This window comes from Nyctibius grandis, chromosome 3 (assembly GCF_013368605.1).
Source record: "Nyctibius grandis isolate bNycGra1 chromosome 3, bNycGra1.pri, whole genome shotgun sequence".
Taxonomy (NCBI): Eukaryota; Metazoa; Chordata; class Aves; order Nyctibiiformes; family Nyctibiidae; genus Nyctibius; species Nyctibius grandis.
In genome coordinates this window covers 90,197,025-90,215,734 of record NC_090660.1, presented here as the reverse complement: position 1 = coordinate 90,215,734, position 18,710 = coordinate 90,197,025, and the positions used below count along the sequence as shown (strand labels likewise).

The 18,710-nt window shown below is 38.3% G+C and overlaps 1 protein-coding gene across 3 annotated transcripts in view; it reads right to left on the bottom strand.

Moving 5' to 3' along the window:
- The window catches only part of CSMD3 (CUB and Sushi multiple domains 3), a 790,297-nt gene that overhangs the window by 524,345 nt on the left and 247,242 nt on the right, over positions 1-18,710 (bottom strand). For all 3 annotated transcript variants that reach the window (XM_068397267.1, XM_068397268.1, XM_068397269.1), the window contains exon 6: positions 3,930-4,042. In XM_068397267.1, the coding sequence (XP_068253368.1) occupies positions 3,930-4,042 (113 nt within the window). The remainder of the gene's footprint in view (positions 1-3,929; positions 4,043-18,710) is intronic.

Genomic DNA, 18,710 nt, shown 5'->3' with positions numbered 1-18,710 from the left:
GATTCTCTTCTAATTGACACATATCAATTTGATTATCATTGATTATCATTTACCAACATCTTTTAAATATTGTATAATTCAATATCTTTTTTGAATTTAAATGTCCATTAAAAGAAATTAATACACATAACCTGCATGACAGTGTACTTATATGAAGATGAGAGTTTCACATAGTTTCATGTACCTCAGTAAATTTCATTTGTTCTGTATAAGGTGATTTAAACATTTTCACAGGTGTTTGCAAGACTGAAGCCTTAAACAGAAAATTAGGCAAAGTATGATAATTGACACAACTAAAAAGACATTTATGAAAGATTATGTAATACCCTAGGTTTTCTGTTGTTTTTTTTCATATGCAGCTAGATTTTAAGACTTTGTACTGCATCATTTTTAGTCTTCTTTTCAAATGCCTAGGCCACAGTAGCTTTAGATATTACATTGAAACTAGGCCTTGTGAAAAAGAATTTAAAAAGCAGTTTTCATAAATTTAAGAAAACAAAAGGGAATAAGATTTAGTTACTTCATATCCTGCCTAAAAAGTGGCCATAAAACTTATTTTATTTTGTTTGAATAAAACAACCAAGAGTTTTTTTCAGATTGTAATTGGTATAAATGGCAGGGTTTTTATATCAGGGGAGCAGAGAGGCCCACATGTGACCTCTGTGATGGGAGGTCAGAGGCTGCTGACACAACCGAGCCCATCAGCAGAATTTGTGGCATCTATGTGAAAATGTGTTTAAGAAAAGGCTATGAACACTGAGAGAAAGAAAAAAGGCGAGAGCTGTGCTCCGTTCCAGAGCTAGTAACACGCTCAAAGGGACTGGAGCCCATGGATAACCCACACTGGAGCAGGTTCTTCCCTGTGGCCCATGATCAACCCACATCAGAGCAGAGAAAATGAGAAAGAAGGAAGGAACAGCAGAAGAATGAGAAACAAAGAAACTCCTACACCTTGACCTGTACCTCCTGCACTGCCCATCACATCACTGAAAAGACAAAGTGTAATCTGTGATGGAGTAGATAGAGGAAGGGGAAGGAGAGGAGTCTGGAATGAAGTTAAGCCTTCAAAAGGGGAGAGGAAAGGTGTTTTCCCTAATTGTTTAAATATTTGTCTCTGTTTCCCAACAACCAAATCAGTAATTATATGTTTTAAATTATGACTGTTTTGCCCAGGACAGTAGTTGATGAGTGATTTTCCCTGCTTTCATTTCAACCCACGAGTTTTCTCACTCTTGTTCTTCCTATTTTCTGCCCCATTCCACTGTGGGGGTGGAGTGAACAAGTGGCTGTGGGAGTGCTTTGCTGCTACGCAGGGTCAAAGCACCACCCAAATGCACTAGCACAAAATGTGCAGTTGTGCAAACAAAACCAGCAAGCCAAGGGAGTTATTAGGTGAAAAGAGTACTGAAGTGCCAAACAGGGATGGAGTAAGAATTATGCTGTGTTCTGAAGTTCAGAATTTGGAGTCTGGTTCCTTCAAAAGATGCAACAAAAGAATAAAGAAAGTTAAAGTAGATGAAGTGGTAAGAAATTATTAATTCTGGTTATAGTGGCACTACTTAGGAAAGATTAAGTTTCAATAAGTGAAGTCAGAAAGAAGTTTCAACAGTATCTACATTAATTAAGCAAGAGAAAAAGCAGGTTTTTACAGCAGGTAGTACAGTGTAGTACAGTGATAAAATAGACTATTGAAAGGATTAACAAACACCCTCTCAAAAGTGATGCAGAAATGAGGTTCTGAAGAGAGAAACATGTACATGTATCTATACTACATGGCTCTTTGGAATAGTGGTTTTTTTTATTTTTATCAGTTATCTGGTTTTGTGACAAGTCATGTCAGCACACCAGTGAAATTACTGTTTGAAAATTGTCTTTACAAAAAGGGTTAATGTTGTCTCTAACTGAAAAAAATAAAGTTTTCAGTTCCTAACAAGCTGAGAGGTTTTGTGGTATACATTTATAATTGTTTTCTAAATGAATGAAATATTTTTAATACATTTATTTAATTTCCTCACACTCTCTCCTTTAGCTTACCATCAACCCAGAAACTGCTCCTCCCTACTACCTGACAATGAAATTTCCCATTTTCTACTATGAAGGTTAATTTTTAATGATCGCATCTGCTTGACTACGCACATTTAATGCTTTTACAGGCTGAAATTTTTTACTGCCTAGATATTTTTTTTCAGAGTTCTAAAAGATATTTTCTTCATTTTAAGCATGGTGGGCTACTGTAGCATTTCACAACTTAGTACAGAGTACCCGTTAACGTACATTCAGCACTATGCCACTAAGAATTAAATGAGTAAACCAAAATAATAGTAAAAACCCCATAATATAATCACTACAAACTTAGGTGATAAAGAGAAATAGCAGCCACACAGCATATTCAAATCTCCCACACCTACCATCTCACATTTTATGTGACTTGCAGAAAACACATTTTGAAAATAAATAAAAGTCTGTTCTCTTTCATTACCTATTACCTCACACTTCTGGCAGGAATGCAAGTATGTGTGTCATCCGAGACATATTTTGTCCTCCTTTTCTCAGTAGTTCAAAAATTAACATCTCAACAATCCATGTTACTTCACGTAAACCACCAAAATAATTATCACATGGTTTCTCAACTGTAGGGTAGGATCTAATAGACAAAGTTTCTACTTTATATCTTTTAACAGTCCCATAAGCTAGCAATTTCCCAGTAAAGAGTGTGGTTTATCATATTTAGTATGAAGGATACCATGAAAAAAATGAGTCAGTGCCTTTCATAAACAGTTATACGGGCTCTGGAGCTACAGTAGGAAAACTCTTTTTACCTAAATTCACTCAGAATATACATTTCAGAACATCTATGAACTCAGGAAGTCTAAATAGAGATAAACAATATTTGCTGAAATAGTAATGAAATTTGCTCTGTTTTTGTATACGGTATGTTATCTGAGGCAATCACACAGAGTTGTAAAAAGTTTACCATTATAAAAGATCAATTACATAAAAAACTAGTCTTAGTCTTTTGTTAGTTGCAATTTTTACATTATTTGTTTAATTTTATCAGATTCTTCAAATGTTTATGTAGTTAATCTCTTCCTGTGCTGAATTTCCTATGGAGAACTGTAAAAGAAATTCCTGAACTAAATCTCTTTCAGAATGCCATGATTTATTTTCATCCGATAAATGGAAAAGCACAAAAGCACAAAAAGGGTTACTGTTCCCTGAAGATCCATTGATACACTGTAGATATTGAAAAATATTATTTACAGTAATGCTTGTGAAGAAGCAGTCAGTAGTACCGTACACTAATGAAGCTCAGTTTTCATCACCACTTCATCATTACAATGACCTTGTTTTAAATGCTGATATTCCCAAGTTAATGCTTCAGATGCTTTCACTTTTAATCAAAATAATGCTTGTTCATAAAAACAGTGGATAAGAATCTTACAGGTTAATTAAACCCATAATAGCACAATGCATTAAAAAATAAGTAGTAAGAGATAATAGTGATTAAATGCTACATTAGGAAATAGAAACTTACTCACTGTTTTACAAACATGACTTATACAACCATAGAGGAAAATACATATTTTAATTATAAAAACATTATTCTTGTATCTGTTACACAATATCTTTCAGAATATTAGGAGCATTTTAAAAGCTAAGTACTTCCACAGTGTAAAGTGAAGTAGATATCTGCTGTCATTTTTTTATAACTGTATTTAGCTACACTAGATAATATACTACCCTTACTCTAACATACTGTAATTTGACAAAACAGGTTGCACAGCTGAATTTATCATTTATGCAAATACAAAGTATTCCTTTATGCAGATTTTTTAAAATGGCCCTTCCCATTTCCTTTACAACTTCAGGCACATTTTTTTTCCTTAATACAAACAACCACAGCAAAAAATGTATTTCTTTAAATGTACCTTGGTAGTGAGCACTAAATCCACGGTATCGGTGATTGCTGTCTGTTACAAAATGTAGTCTGAGCCAGTTTTTGTTGCTGATAACTGGAGGAGGTATATTCATTCCAGAAAGCCTGAATTAAAACAAACAAAAATTATTATTAAAAGATTAAAAAATTATCAGGGATGAAGATCAGTAGATTTTCATAAAGCTTTGATAAAGATCTTGTATGGAAACCTTTTTTTTTCAAACACACATTAATTGACATGCCCTTTGTGAGACTTCTTATTTATTAACGAATAGTATGCTATTACAAGCATGAAGTTACAAGATTGTCCACTCTGTATGACCAAGTGATGGGATACAAATCAGCACTAATCCAGAAACCACACAGTCATGTTATTGGTCAGGCACAGCACTATCATGCTGCAAGTACATGACACTCAGGCTAGAAAGAGTTCGTGTCTATCCAAGTCGGTCAACAGGATAGACAGAATACTGCTCTGGGCACCAGGAAAAAGATTGTGACCTGTGACTTTCACGTTCTAGATATGGAACAAGAGATCTTAAGTTATGCAGGCCACCATCTAAAACTATAACAGACACCTATTTTTCAAGAGTAAGTTTTTGTAAATTCAGGGTACAAAGAAATAAGAAATGTTCCATCACTTCAGTGAATCTGAAAATCAGTTATCAAAAATTCAGGAATAGGGAGTTGTGGTGGATTGACACCAGCTAGCAGCTAAGCAGCACATAGCTGCTCACTCACTCCCCTCCCTGCCCCCAACAGCAGGACAGGTGAGAGAACAGGAAGAGCAAATGCAAGAAAACTCCTGGGTCAAAATAAAGACTCTTCAAAAGTCAGTTTAATAAGTGAAGAGGGGAGAAAGAAGCACAAAAAAACCCAAGTGATACAAAGGCAATAATTCACCACGTCCCCCAAGCAGATCAGTCAAGCCAGTCTCCAAGCAATGGCTACCTGTCCCCCAGCCCCTCTCCTCATTTTTTATTGCTGAACGTGAAGTTATACGGTATGGAATATCCTGTTGGTCAATTTGGGTCAGCTGTTTAGGTTTTGTCCCTTCCCAGCATCTTGTCTATCCCTGGCCTACTCACTGTGGGGACAGAGTTGGGAGCAAAAGAATGCCTTGATGCAGTTTGTTTAAAGAGTATTTCTGAAAATAAACTTATTACATTAAGTGTTTGAACTTTCACCAGTGATAGAGCAAAGCTTCGGCCAGACAGAACAGTGACATCCTCTAAACTTTTATTCTTTGCACCACTGTCAGTGTATACCCTTGTCCACAACAGCATTTGCCCATCTGAAGTTCAAAACACTTCCCAAGAGTTATTTTGTGGCTTGTTTGTTTCAAGGTTTGGAATCGTATTGTCATAGCAGTATGCAAGAGCACTGCTAGCTAAAATAGTAATGCAAATTAACAGTAAGTTCAAGAAAGCAATAGCAAGTGTCTGGAGACCAAATTTTTGTTCTTTGCTGCTTTGTCCTCAAACGGTGCCTAGACCTGAATTTGAGCTCAGTCCTGACTTGGAGCTGATAAGCTTGGAGCTGGTCAGCTCAGGCTGTGAAAATTAATGGGTTTTTAGATGTAGAAGCCTAGACTTAATCTCTGCTTATGACAACCAACCCAGGGAAACTGCATGTTTCATTTGATAGCAGTCCCTCTTCTAACATATGATCATGTTATTTGAATTTAAAGCATACTTCTCTTTAAAGTGCAATAGCCTCTTACTCACTAAATGCATTCTTAGCTCCCTCAAAAGGAAAGATTTCTGTTTCATTTTAAGACTTAAGGTAAACCCTGGAGTAAGCTTCTGTACAAATCTCCTCTTCCCCAATTTCTGTAACACTTGCGTTTGATGTCTGGGGAGGTAGGGTTGGGGAGAGAGGTGACTAAGAGCCAATAAAACAAACTGACAAGTATCAATAAATAGTTTATAAGGAACAATCTTGTCTTGTATAAAACTAATATTAGACCTTTCATTCATTCTTTCCCTTAGCAGTCTGTTTTATTAAAAATGATACATTGAATAAGATGTGTCATAGCTTTGGAAACAACAACCAAGAAAACTCATGCTATCTATTCTATGGATTTCAAAAATTTCAATTAAAAATTTAGCTAGAGATTTTGGGTTGACTTGGAGACTATATTCTTAACCTTGAATTATGATCCTTCTTTTACAATGACGAGAAGTCCAGTTTTCTATGGTTTTACCCCTTCAAAATTGTTCTGTGCGCGAGTAGTAGAAGGGCATTTGCAGATGCTGATGAGCTTATTCTAAAACTAATTCATTCGTTCCTTCAAAGGCAAAACTCATGACATCTTATTCAGACTTTTTTAACTCTTATGCAGGACTGACGAAATATCAAACTTCGGGTAGTATTTCTGTTGTGCTCAACAATCATTCTCAAAACACTATGGCAAACAGAGTAGTTTTTTCTGCCTCCACTTTAGATTACAGATGAGACAGAAGCCTAAAGCTTAAAAACTCAACATGGAAAACATTAATTAATTCTAAATGTCAGGAGTTCTTGTGCCTGCCTGGCAAAGGGCTAGGAAGGCAGATTTTTCCTGTTTGTCCTCTACTCAACACTCATTTTTCTCATTATTTCATTAGTGTGCACAGAGTTACTAGGTAAGGAAGTAGTTCTGAGTTCCCCACCTTATTATAGCCTTACCTCAAAATTGTGCCAGAGGTGGATGGGCAAGTGACCTTCACAACAATGAAAAAAATTGCTTCCATTCTCAGGATAAATCAAATTTCTTTTGGGGGTCAGCCCTAAGGAATGTGCCTAGCTCCACCATTAATCGCTTCCAGATTTTCAGTTGGTTTAGTGTCGTGAGAGACAATGATCAAGGCACCTTTAGAGTCAACTGTATTCATAATAAAGCAAGTAATTTAGAAGTGATTTCTTAAGTGAAAAAAAATGTTCCTTTAATAAATGACTCATAAGCTTGTGTAGGTATTATTTTGTGAGGAAGACTTTTGAAAGAGTAACAGTTTAGAGGTAACGCTCTTTCCATCTTTTCCCAACCACGCTGTCTGAAAATAGAATATGTTTAAGAGCACTTTCCAAATTTCTGAAACTGTGCTAGCACCCTCTTTCCCTCAGGCACTAATAGAAAAGACAAAACGCTTGAATGGCACCACAGGCTATTAAAGTCCCTTCAAGTACTTACTTTAGAATGTTTTTATACTATGGAAACACACTAGCTGATCTTATTCATTTCAGTTGGAGAACACATACCATCTAACTTTTTTCAGCTTAAGAAATTTACTCAAAATCCGAGATCCAAGAAATGTGGATGGGAATGTTAAAAAAAAAATAAATTAAAAAATAGTGCTATGATATTGCAAAAGGATGTGGTGCATGGATAAGGAAGTTCTTGCATTAATATTAGTTAGTATTGTATTACTTAGTATTAGTATTAGTTCTTGTATAAGTACCTCTTTTTCGGTGTCACCCCCTCACCTCTGCCCCACAGAATTGCCAGTCATTTCTGCATGAGCCTGTAAATACACCATTCCAAGGAACAATAGTTTCATACTAGTCAGTATATAAAATCTAGGTATTCCATGTAGTTCTCCGACAGACTCAAGCCAGTAACACTATCCCTAATACAAAGTATCCAAAAAATAATCAGAAATACTACTTATGGTGTCTCTTAACTTTTTGTTGTTTCTTTTTAAATATATATTGACAATTAAGAAGTTACAGCACTTATCCAGGAAACTGAACATACCAGTTTTATCCTTGTTTCAGACAAAGGGATAGGAATCGAAAAACATCACTTAAGTTCATCGTCCTTGACACAAGATGACATGTATAGAGTCAGTCTCGATAAAAATATGTGTATTCATTCATGTGCACTTTCTACCATTCATATTACTAATGTGCCATTCTGCAAAAGGATCAAAGTATTCGTCAAGCCAGAAGGAAAATGAGGTGTTCTAGCCTGCAACAGCTAAAGTGTAGGCAGAAGACACTAAAAGGAAACCTCAGCTCTCCAACTTTCTTCCAAGATTATTTATGCTTTTTGACACTCAAGTTCCCCCATGAATCTGGATTTTAGTGGTATACACAGCCTCTGGTAGAGAGATATTCCAGTTCTGAAGAGCCACACTAATCATTTGTCCAAGTAGAGCATCCTTCTTGGTTTGTGTTAATAGAGGTAAGACTAGTCTTTATATCAATGAATTCTTCTCATTTATTTATAATTTTATCACCAAATAACTTTAATATTAAATTAGTATTTGTGATATGAAACTGTGACAGTCAGTAAGATCTATAGAAATATTTTCATTCCAGCTACACCTTTAATAAAAGCAAAAGCAGCAGCCTGCTTGTATTGCTTATTGGCCAGTTTGTTGATTGGCTGTTTTGCCAGCTGGTTACCCTGCTGCTACTTTGCTGCATGGCTGTCAGGCTAGCAGTGGGCCCCCTAACTGCCTGGATATTTAGCTGTTGGGCTTGATGGACCTTTTAGCTCTCTTTTTCTAATTTGCCACCCAGTCAGTACCAAAATGTTTTCTTTCAAACCACTGGAAATTTCATAACATTATATACAATAACAATATCCAGAATTTAATAAAAAAAACATTCCTTTTCTGGTTAGCCTTACTATATGTTACGTTGTTCTAGCTAGCTGTTACATTGCATTTGCACATTGCTCTGTACTGACTAAAGTGAGAACTGCACTATAACATGTTTTCAGCATAAGAGGCAGAAGCCTACACCTTTTGATTAGAAAACATGGAAACTTCCTACATTGTCACTGTGAATTTCAGCATGAAATACACTTTCTAACAGTCATAAAGTGACTTAAGTTGTTACAAATATCTTGTTACAAATGTAAGTATACTTTAGTTTGATGCTTGGTTTTTGGAAGGTAGAGGTTTAATTAACTGTCCTTTTTGGTACAGCTATTTCTCTGTATAATACTATTATTTAATGATGGAAGACAAAATAGCTCTTTTATTTAACTTCTCACCCTATAACTAATTGTTAAGCAATAAATAGGCAACAACCTTTCACTGTATACATATTTGATAATAAACCTGTCATTGGAAGAGGTCTTACTGAACAATTTAAACAAAAATAAGGCTGTAAAACACAATTCCTAGCACCAGTTTTGACTAGTATATATTCTGCTTATAACAAGGTTTCTCTTTAATAATCACAAAAACATTTGAAAAATAAACTACAAGTTTATTCTTCAAAGAATGAGAAAACTTCACCCTAGCCATTTAAATACGCTCATGGTAAAAGATTAGTTTTATTTTTTAAATAGCTAATAACTAGTTAAGTTTAACTATCAAATCAATTATTCATTAACAAATCTATACTTGACAGCTATGGGTTATATTTAAGATGAAGTGGGCCTATGCAAACTGCATGGAGTTCAACAAGGCCAAGTGCAAGGTCCTGCACAAGTCGGGGCAATCCCAAGCACAAATATAGGCTGGGCGGAGAACAGATTGAGAGCAGCCCTGAGGAGAAGGACTTGGGGGTGATGATTGATGAGAAGCTCAATACGAGCCGGCAATGTGCGCTTGCAGTCCCACAAAGCCAACCGTATCCTGGGCTGCATCAAAAGAAGCAAGACCAGCAGGTTGAGGGAGGTGATTCTCCCCCTCTACTCTGTTCTCATGAGACCCCACCTGGAGTACTGCATTCAGCTCTGGGGTCCCCAACATAAGAAGGACATGGAGCTGTTGGGGCAAGTCCAGAGGAGGGCAACAAAGATGATCAGAGGGCTGGAGCACCTCTCCTGTGATGACAGACTGAGACAGTTGGGGTTGTTCAGTGTGGAGAAGGCTCCGGGGAGACCTTCTAGCAGCCTTCCAGTACCTGAAGGGGGCCTACAGGAAAGCGGGAGAGGGACTTTTTACAGGGACATGTAGTGATAGGATGAGGGCTAACAGTTTTAAATTGAAAGAGGGTAGATTTCTATTAGATATTAGGATAAAATTATTTCCTGTGAGGGTGGTGAGACACTGGAACAGGCTGCCTAGAGAAGTTGTGGAAGCCACCTTCCTGGAAGTGTTCAAGGCCAGGCTGGCTGGTGCTTTGAGCAACCTGGTCTAGTGGAAGGTGTCCCTGCCTGTGGCAGGGGGGTTGGAACTAGACTATCTTTAAGGTCCCTTCCAACCCAAACTATTCTATGATTCTATGATGCTACGATTCTAACTAAGCACATGCTGATATTAGCTGAGTGTTAACTAAATTCACAGTTCCTGAAATCTGGTCTTTATAATTAATGATTTTTATGAGATTATTCCCAGAAAGTAGATTTGCAAGCTGACAACTTATAATGCCAACTGGCAGAAAATGATTGCTTATTCTGCTCATATTATTGTCCCTTCTCTCCTGTCAATTTATCTCCTCAGCAAATTATAAAGCAGCTCACCATTATGATAATGCATTGGCAGTCCAGTCTACTTTTGCGCCAGCTACTATGCCAAGCATAGCTACATTGCTTCATCTATAATGTTTAACTAAAATTCAAAGAAAAACACTGTATCTACCATAAAGGAAATGCAGCGCTCTTATATTTTTTCGTAGTTCAAAAGATGTAGCTCCCCCTGAAACTGCACAGAATCCTGTGGATATTTTTTCTAATATCCAAACTAAACCTCCCTTGGTGCAACTCAAGGCCGCTTCCTCTCATCCTATCACTTGTTACATGGGAGAATAGGCGGACGCCTACCTCACTACCACCTCCTTTCAGGCAGATGTAGAGAGTGATGTCTCCCCTCAGCCTCATTTTCTCCAGGCTAAACAACCCCAGTTCCCTCAGACGCTCCTCATAAGAGTTGTGCTCTAGACCCTTCACCAGCTTTGTTGCCCTTCTTTGGACTCGCTACAACACCTCAGTGTCTTTCTTGTAGTGAGGGGGCCAAAACTGAACACAGTATTCAAGGTGTGGCCTCACCAGTGCAGAGTACAGGGGGTCAATCACTTCCCTAGTCCTGCCGACCACACTAGTTCTGATACAGGCTAGGATGCTGTTGGCCTTCTTGGCCTCTTGGGCACACTGCTGGCTCATATTCAGCCAGCCATCGATCAACACTCCCAGGTCCTTTTCCACCAGGCAGCTTTCCAGCCACTCCTCCCCAAGCCTGTAGTGGTGCATGGGGTTGTTTTGGGCTAAGTGCAGGACCCGACACTTAGCCTTGTTGAACCTCATGCAGCTGACCTCGACTCATTGACCCAGCCTGTCGACATCCTTCTGCAGAACCTTCCTACCCTCAATCAGATCAACACTCCCACCCAACTTGGTGTCATCTGCAAACTTACTGAGGGTGCACTCCATCCCCTCATCCAGATCGTTGACAAAGATATTAAAGAGCACCTGTCCCAACACTGAGCCCCAGGGAACACCACCTGTAGCCTGCCACCAACTGAATTCAACTCCATTCACCACAACACTTTGGGCCTGGCCACACAGCCAGTTTTTTACCCAGCAAAGAGTATGTCCATCCAAGCCACGACCAGTCAGTTTCTTCAGGAGAATGCTGTGGGAAACAGTGTCAAAGACTTTACTAAAGTCTAGATAGATAACACCCACAGCCTTTCCCTCATGTACTAAGAGGGTCACCTTGTCATAGAAGGAGATCAGGTTAGTCAAACAGGACCTGTCTTTCATAAACCCATGTTGACTGGGTCTGATCACCTGGTTGTCCTGTACATGCCACATACAGCACTCAAGATGATCTGCTCTATAACCTTCCATGGCACCGAGGTCAGACTGACAGGCCTGTAGCTCTCCGGATCCTCTTTCCAGCCCTTCTTGTAGATGGGCATCACATTTGCTAACCTCCAGTCAACTGGGACCTCCCTGGTTGCCTGGGACTGCTGGTAAATGATGGAAAGTGTCTTGGTGAGCACTTCTGCCAGCTTCCTCAGGACTCCTGGGTGGATCCCATCTGCCCCACAGACTTGTGCATGTCTAAGTGGTGTAGTAGGTTTCTAACCATTCCCCTGTGGATTATGGGGGCTTCATTCTGCTCCCCATCCCTGTCTTCCAGCTCAGGGCGTTGAGTACCCCGAGAACAACTTGTCTTACTACTAAAGACTGAGGCAAAGAAGGCATTAAGCATCTCAGCCTTTTCCTCATCCCTTGTCACTATGTCCCCCCCCTCATCCAATAAAGGATGGAGATTCTCCTTGGCCCTCCTCTTGTGGCTGATGTACTTATAGAAACATTTTTTATTGTCTTTTACAGCAGTAGCCAGATTAAGTTCTAGGCGGGCTTTGGCCCTTCTAATTTTCTCCATGCATAGCCCCAATACATCCTTCTAGTCCCCCTGAGTCACCTGCCCCTTCTTCCAAAGGTCATAAACTCACCTTTTTTTCCTGAATTCCAGCAAAAGCTCTCTGTTCAGTCAGGCCAGTCTTCTTCCCCATGGCTCATCTTTTGGCACATGGGGACAGCCTGCTCCTGCACCTTTAAGATTTCTTTCTTGAAGAGTGTCCAGCCTTCCTGGACCCCTTTGCCCTTCAGGACTGCCTCCCAAGTGACTCTGTCAACCAGGCTTCTAAACAGGCCAAAACCTGCCCTCTGGAAGTCCAAGGTAGCAGTTCCGCTGACCCCCTTCCTTACTTCTCCAAGAACTGAAAATTCTGTCATTTCGTGATCGCTGTGCCAAAGACAGCTTCCAACCATCACATCACCCACAAGTCCTTCTCTGTTCACAAACAACAGGTCCAGTGGGCTGCCTTCCCTAGTTGGCTCACTACTCACCAGCTGTGTCAGGAAGTTATCTTCCACACACTCCAGGAACCTCCTAGACTCTTTCCCCTCCACTGTATTGTATTTCCAGCAGACATACAGTAAGTTGAAGTCCTCCACGAGATTAAGGGTTAGCAATCATGAGACTTCTCCCAGCTGCTCAGAGAATATTTCTTCTGCCTCTTCAGCAGACTGAAAGAATCCCTTTTGTTCCATTAACCCAGTTAGTCATATGTTTACATTGGGGTTCAGACACACCTAACCATTAACTTTTTGGTCAAGCACTAAACAAGTAAATTTTTGTATGACTAGGCCTATCAATATCCTTTATGTTTCCATTTCTGGTGGTGAGATTAATGGGTCTTAATGGCAGTCATTATAAATGTGAATGTCTATTGCATGACAGCTTTGGGTACTGGCCTTTTTTCCCCTCACTTTTCTTTTTTCCTGGAAATGGTCTATCTAAATTATAATAATTTCAGAGCAAGGACACCATGACATACATAGTCCAAAAAACCCTCTTCTACCTCTTACCAAATCTATTGCTGTCTAAACTCAGAACTCAAGATCTGAATTTAGTTGAAGATATCAAATACATGTTACATGCTAATAGATACTTTAAGTTATCTTTGGATAACAAGATAACTGAACAGATAATTGTCTGTAAATTCTTTTGTGAAAGTATTTCCAATATAAATATTCAAGTAACATGAAAGTAAGTATTTTCAGAGCTGTGGACTTCCTAGAATTTTAATCGCAGCTTACCTTTATGCAGCATTAACATATATAATATTGGTATATCTCTACTACAGAAGACGACTTAATGAGACTTCTCTGTGACAGAAGCTGTAGAACTTTTACGTAAGTGGAGTTTTTCATTGAATTTTATGTGTGGAACTCAAGATGTAGGTGGGTATCATGGCTGCTCTTGTGTGTGCATCCAGTACACTCAAGACATTAATTCCCTGGATGATTCAGGAATTGACCATCTAGTGAGATAACAGGCTGGCTTAAGAAAATAAACTAATTTGAAAGATAATTACAATATCAAAATATGCAAAGTTTCCCAGGTGATACTTCAAATGATGAAAACAAGAAACAACACAGTAAGAAAAAGATTAGCTTGGAGATACAGCAAGCATATGGATAAAGAGAACAAAAGAGGAAGTGAACCGAGTTAATCTTCTGCATTACCATAGTTCAGTATCCAGTCATAAGGAATGGCAGAACACGTCCTTCAGAGGAGAAAGTAAACAGTTCTAATTCAGTCTTGAAGAAGGAAACAAGGCAAAGACTGCTCTTCCTAAAGCCAGTCTCAAAGTTAAATATGCTGCAGAAAAGTAGAGGAAAAGTGTCCAAAAGTAAAGTCCCTAAAATATAATGTTCTATTAGCAGTTTCAGTGTAATATAGCACCAAGTTTTAAGTGGTTACAAAGGCACAAGTCAGTGAAAGACCTAATTCCTAAGGTCAGTTCCTGTAAAACTGTCTGTAGTAGGACTGAGCATTTTATTTAACTGAGAATCAGGACATTCATAAGTTTGAAGCTAGATATAGCCTTGGTTGTTGTTTTCATATCTCAGAACTGCAGCCAAATTACTCACAAAAAGCTATTTGTTATTTTTAGAACAGTGAATTACCTCTCTTCAGATTTAACCTAATGAGCTATTTAGAACTAAACTAAGGTCTTAAGTAGAAACTCCACTGTAATCACTTATTTCTGATTTATAAAACAAACAAATGAAAACTTAAATAAGCCAACGTTTCGGAAGAAGGAAAAAAAAAGTTCTACATTATGTCACCTTATAAAAAATACTTGTTCTGGAAAGTACTTTAACAATCTATTGATTAATTTTAGAGTTATTCAGCCAGAAGGATAAAAATAAATTGCCCTATGAATCCTTTTGTCAAGTTCATTACAATGGCTGGAAGACTGAAAAAAAAGTCTTTGTTTTAAAAATATCGGTGTTGAAATATATGGAAGTCCTGTCATGCCTTCGAAATGTCGGAAAAAGTTCAATTTTGAAGTAGAGTTACTGTCATAAAGCAAGTCTATGAGAAACCACTGTATGATCATTAAGGACTGAAAAAAGGTCCGACTGATGATTAATGAAGTTTGTAGTACTGTGGATATGAAACGTTGAAAAGTGCCAAGATTAAGAAATACTTTTTTAATTTCAGAAGTAGATTGCATATTATAAAGCCAGATGTTTCTCTGTCAAAGAATTTCAAATTAATCTGCTAACTTGGCAGAATAATGAAGTATGATGAAAGGTAAAAGGAGACTTCCAAACATGCATACTCTCAAATGTTAATCTATGATACAAGTAATGTGTTGTTTGTGACAACAGCAATAAACATAACAGTGATGGACAGTGCTGCTATCCCGATTGCCTGAAAGACTAGTATCATAAGTTGCTGATTTTCATATAGATGTCAGGGACTTGGAAGGAGTCATTATTCATAAATGTGATGCAAATATCTCCTATACAAAATGACCTCACACTTACAACTCAATTTTCCTGAGCAAATCTCTCCCAAAGAGACTCACCCTGGTGGCTCATAGGCTATGATAAGGTGGACACCAAGACCTGCCACGGGATTTGTTTTCCTGCACATGGTAAAGCAAATCCGTGGGACACTGTGTCTTTCAAGAACCTCAAATCTCTGAGGGTCTTGGCTGGAAAGCTGAGGACCCTGAACAGGTATAAGGATGAATGTGATTATCTGAGTGTTTTCCCTGGAATTCTGCACATTCCTTCACTCTCCTTTCACATTACTCCAAATAAAACGGAATTGAATACAACTTGTATATGACCAATTACTTCTCTGAGTAGCAGTCAAACTGAGTAACTGGGACCATTATCTGTGAGAGATTTACATAGTTTACCTCTCTTAAAATGTTGCCAACCCTTACTATTTCATAACTGGTTATTTTCTCCACTTACTTTTTTTTTTTTTTTTAAATTCTATATAGCAAATTATCATACTTACAAGTCTACTGCCCGAATAGGGGAATGAAGCTTATTCTTGAGTCTTCCTGGTAAGTGTTAATAAATGAAACAAACAAAAAAACCATTGAGCCTGGTACTACAACTTGATGTTCAATAGACCATATATGCAATAGTATTGTATAGCTTGTTACACAAAAAATCTTGTTGGGACAGAAGAGAACACCCCACATATGGAGTCAAAACTTACTGTTGGCCCAATTAATGCTTTTAGGGACTAATAGTCTAAATATCGAAAAGTCTTATTAGTAATACTAGTAACATCTTTAATTAAAGAAATCTTCCTGATATCTATCCCTTTTCTCTAGTGTTATGCTTATCCTTGCTCACCCTTTCAGTGTCCCTCTGTGTTCTGAGATCTGCACTTCATTCTTTCCCAAACAGAAAAGGAAAATTTTTATCATGAGTCATCAGCATTCTGAGGTAATCCCTGGAAGGATGTTAATAATAAAACTCCCCTTCCTCAACCTTGAATAGTCTTTGGGATATTTGATGTTTTCTTAACAAGAGCCTGCTTTTTCCTCATTAGTTCCCAGCCTTCCCCAGCCCCAATTAACATAGAGGGACAATGTGTGTAACACAGCAACTGCCTAAGGTTGTCAGACCTTTACTATACATGATAGTCACATAGTCACTTGACGAGTAGGCAATTGTCAGAGCTCAAACAATCTAAAATCATCTCAGGTCAAGACACCTCAGAAGAGTCCTAAGTCAGTCCTACTGTCAGATGAATACAAAGCCTGTGGCCAGTTCCCAGTTATAAGGGAAAAATCATGTTTACCGGGTTACTAGTTTGCCAGATTCATACTAAAGAAACTTGGAGGCATAGGAAATTGGAAGGAAACAGTACCTCTCCCTGCAGCTAATTCTCATTTAACTTCTCTCCCTAATCCTTAGTACTTCATGTAACTACAGTAGTTAAAATGAAAAGCACATATAGGTATGCAATATTCAAACTGGTAAAAGACTCTAATTACATTTTCTGTACAGCATAAAGGGAAACTGGCATGCAGCTCTGGCTGGAGATAGAGTTTAAAATATAAGTCAAACTACTCCCACTCTGAAGCAAAATTAGGGACCCCATGGGTCTTATTAGAAATGTACTTTTAGAATCTGAAAGTTTTCCTGAGTATCTGCCACTCATAGTTAGATATTAAATCCAAATGCAAATGTATCTTAAAAGAGCTGTTCCTTAATATTAGAACAAAAATTCAAAAAGCTGTCATGTTAGGCTTGAGTCAGTTATGGTTATTTCATCTTTTTTAAAGATGATAATAAGACAGCGCAAGTCTTGAAACACCTTTAAAGAACAACTCATCAATACAAAGTAAGAGGATAAAAATTAAGCAGCTTGACTCAAACTACAGTTGATCTTTTTCTGAGAGTTCACTCTATCCTATTTCCTATGTTCTGCCTCTGAAAATGTATCGATAGATACTGAAATCTGTCAAAAAAGGCTACTTTTATTGCATCATGTAAATATAATTGCTGACAAAGAATCCATGCAAATTACTCACAGAAAATTCACCTCAGTTAGTTTTCACCTTATTTTTTTGTGAATTAATGATTTGCTCAGTTACATTTTGTGCGACAGCTTTCTTCTGTATTGCAAACATCTGGTCTCCTTCTAGTTCTGCTGAATTTAACACGTAAGACTTTCACATTTAAAAATTGCTTACATTCATCTGTACTGACCTCCCCCTCTTCTGCAATGTATCTGCAAGCTAATAAATTTCTTACTCGATAATTTTATAGAATGTTCATCTCAGAGTTCTTGACAAATTTCAAGAAACTGTATCATTCTTTATTTCATAAAAAAAAATCCAAAGCATAAAGCGACAATATGTTGTCCACTATCATAAAAACCTAAGATAAAACTCGAAACTAACCAGGGCCCTAAGGGCACCCTCCTAGCCCTGACTAGCCCTGCCTGGGGACCCTGGTGACCCTCTGCCCTTGGGCCCAGGAACCCTGTTCCAGCTCAGCCTAACCCAGCCCCAGCTCTGTCCTTGGCCGTCTCCTTTTGACTGGTCTCCTGGAGGGAACCTGGACTAGGTTCATCACTTAACACGCTGGCGGCTATCAAGTGACTGTTATCTAAGTCTCTGGCTCTGACCTCTGTGTTCAGTCCCTGCTGGACTGCACATCATCGGTGAGCACATGGCCTGCATGGTGTCACCCTTGGCTCCCAGTTATCCCCTCCTTGCTCCTGCTACTCCCAGACATAGAGTTCAAATCTCCCAATTAAACTGTTCTAATCATTAAAACTGCACTATTTTTCTATGATAAATTATTTTATTTAAACAACCCTATGAATTCGCTGTTGTTCTGTGCACTTGATCATACTTCTCTTACCCTTTTTGTACCATTCATATTCAAATGTTCTCACATTTAGCCCTATTAGATAAGAGTTAAAAAGGGAGAAGGGGATTGGACAAGTAGTATCAGCATTCATGCAAAATGCCTCATTGTGAAAGGAATTATTTTGACACTTTACAAGCAGATTTTAGACTCTAAAAGCACCCAGTTTGATGGTTCATAATAAAAAAACCTCCAAAGCTGAAAGTTAAGAACACATCATCTGTTTGTCTTTGTATGACTAGGTGAAATTTACTAATCTAAATTATGTTTTGTTTTTTTGAGGGGAGTGTTTTTTTCTTGTTTCATATATTGGCAACTCCTAACACAAAAATCTTAGAAAATTTTATTTCTTTGCCACAGAGCACTTCGGGACTGGTAAGAAGAGATCAAGGTCTGCCCTGTGACAGACACTGTTATTTCAAGTCAGCTCCACAATGAACCCATTGCACGATACAGCTGAGCCCATCAGCTAAGCTGGTGTCACCTCTGTGAAAACATATTTAAAAAGGGGAAAAATGCTGCACAGGCAGTGATGAGTGAGGAAAAACAAATGTGAGAAACAATCCTGTGAATACCAAGGTCACAGAAGGAGGAGGGGAAGGAGGTGCTCCAGCCATTCCCCTGCATCCCATGGAGATGACCACACTGAAGCAGCCTCTCCTAACAGGAACTGTG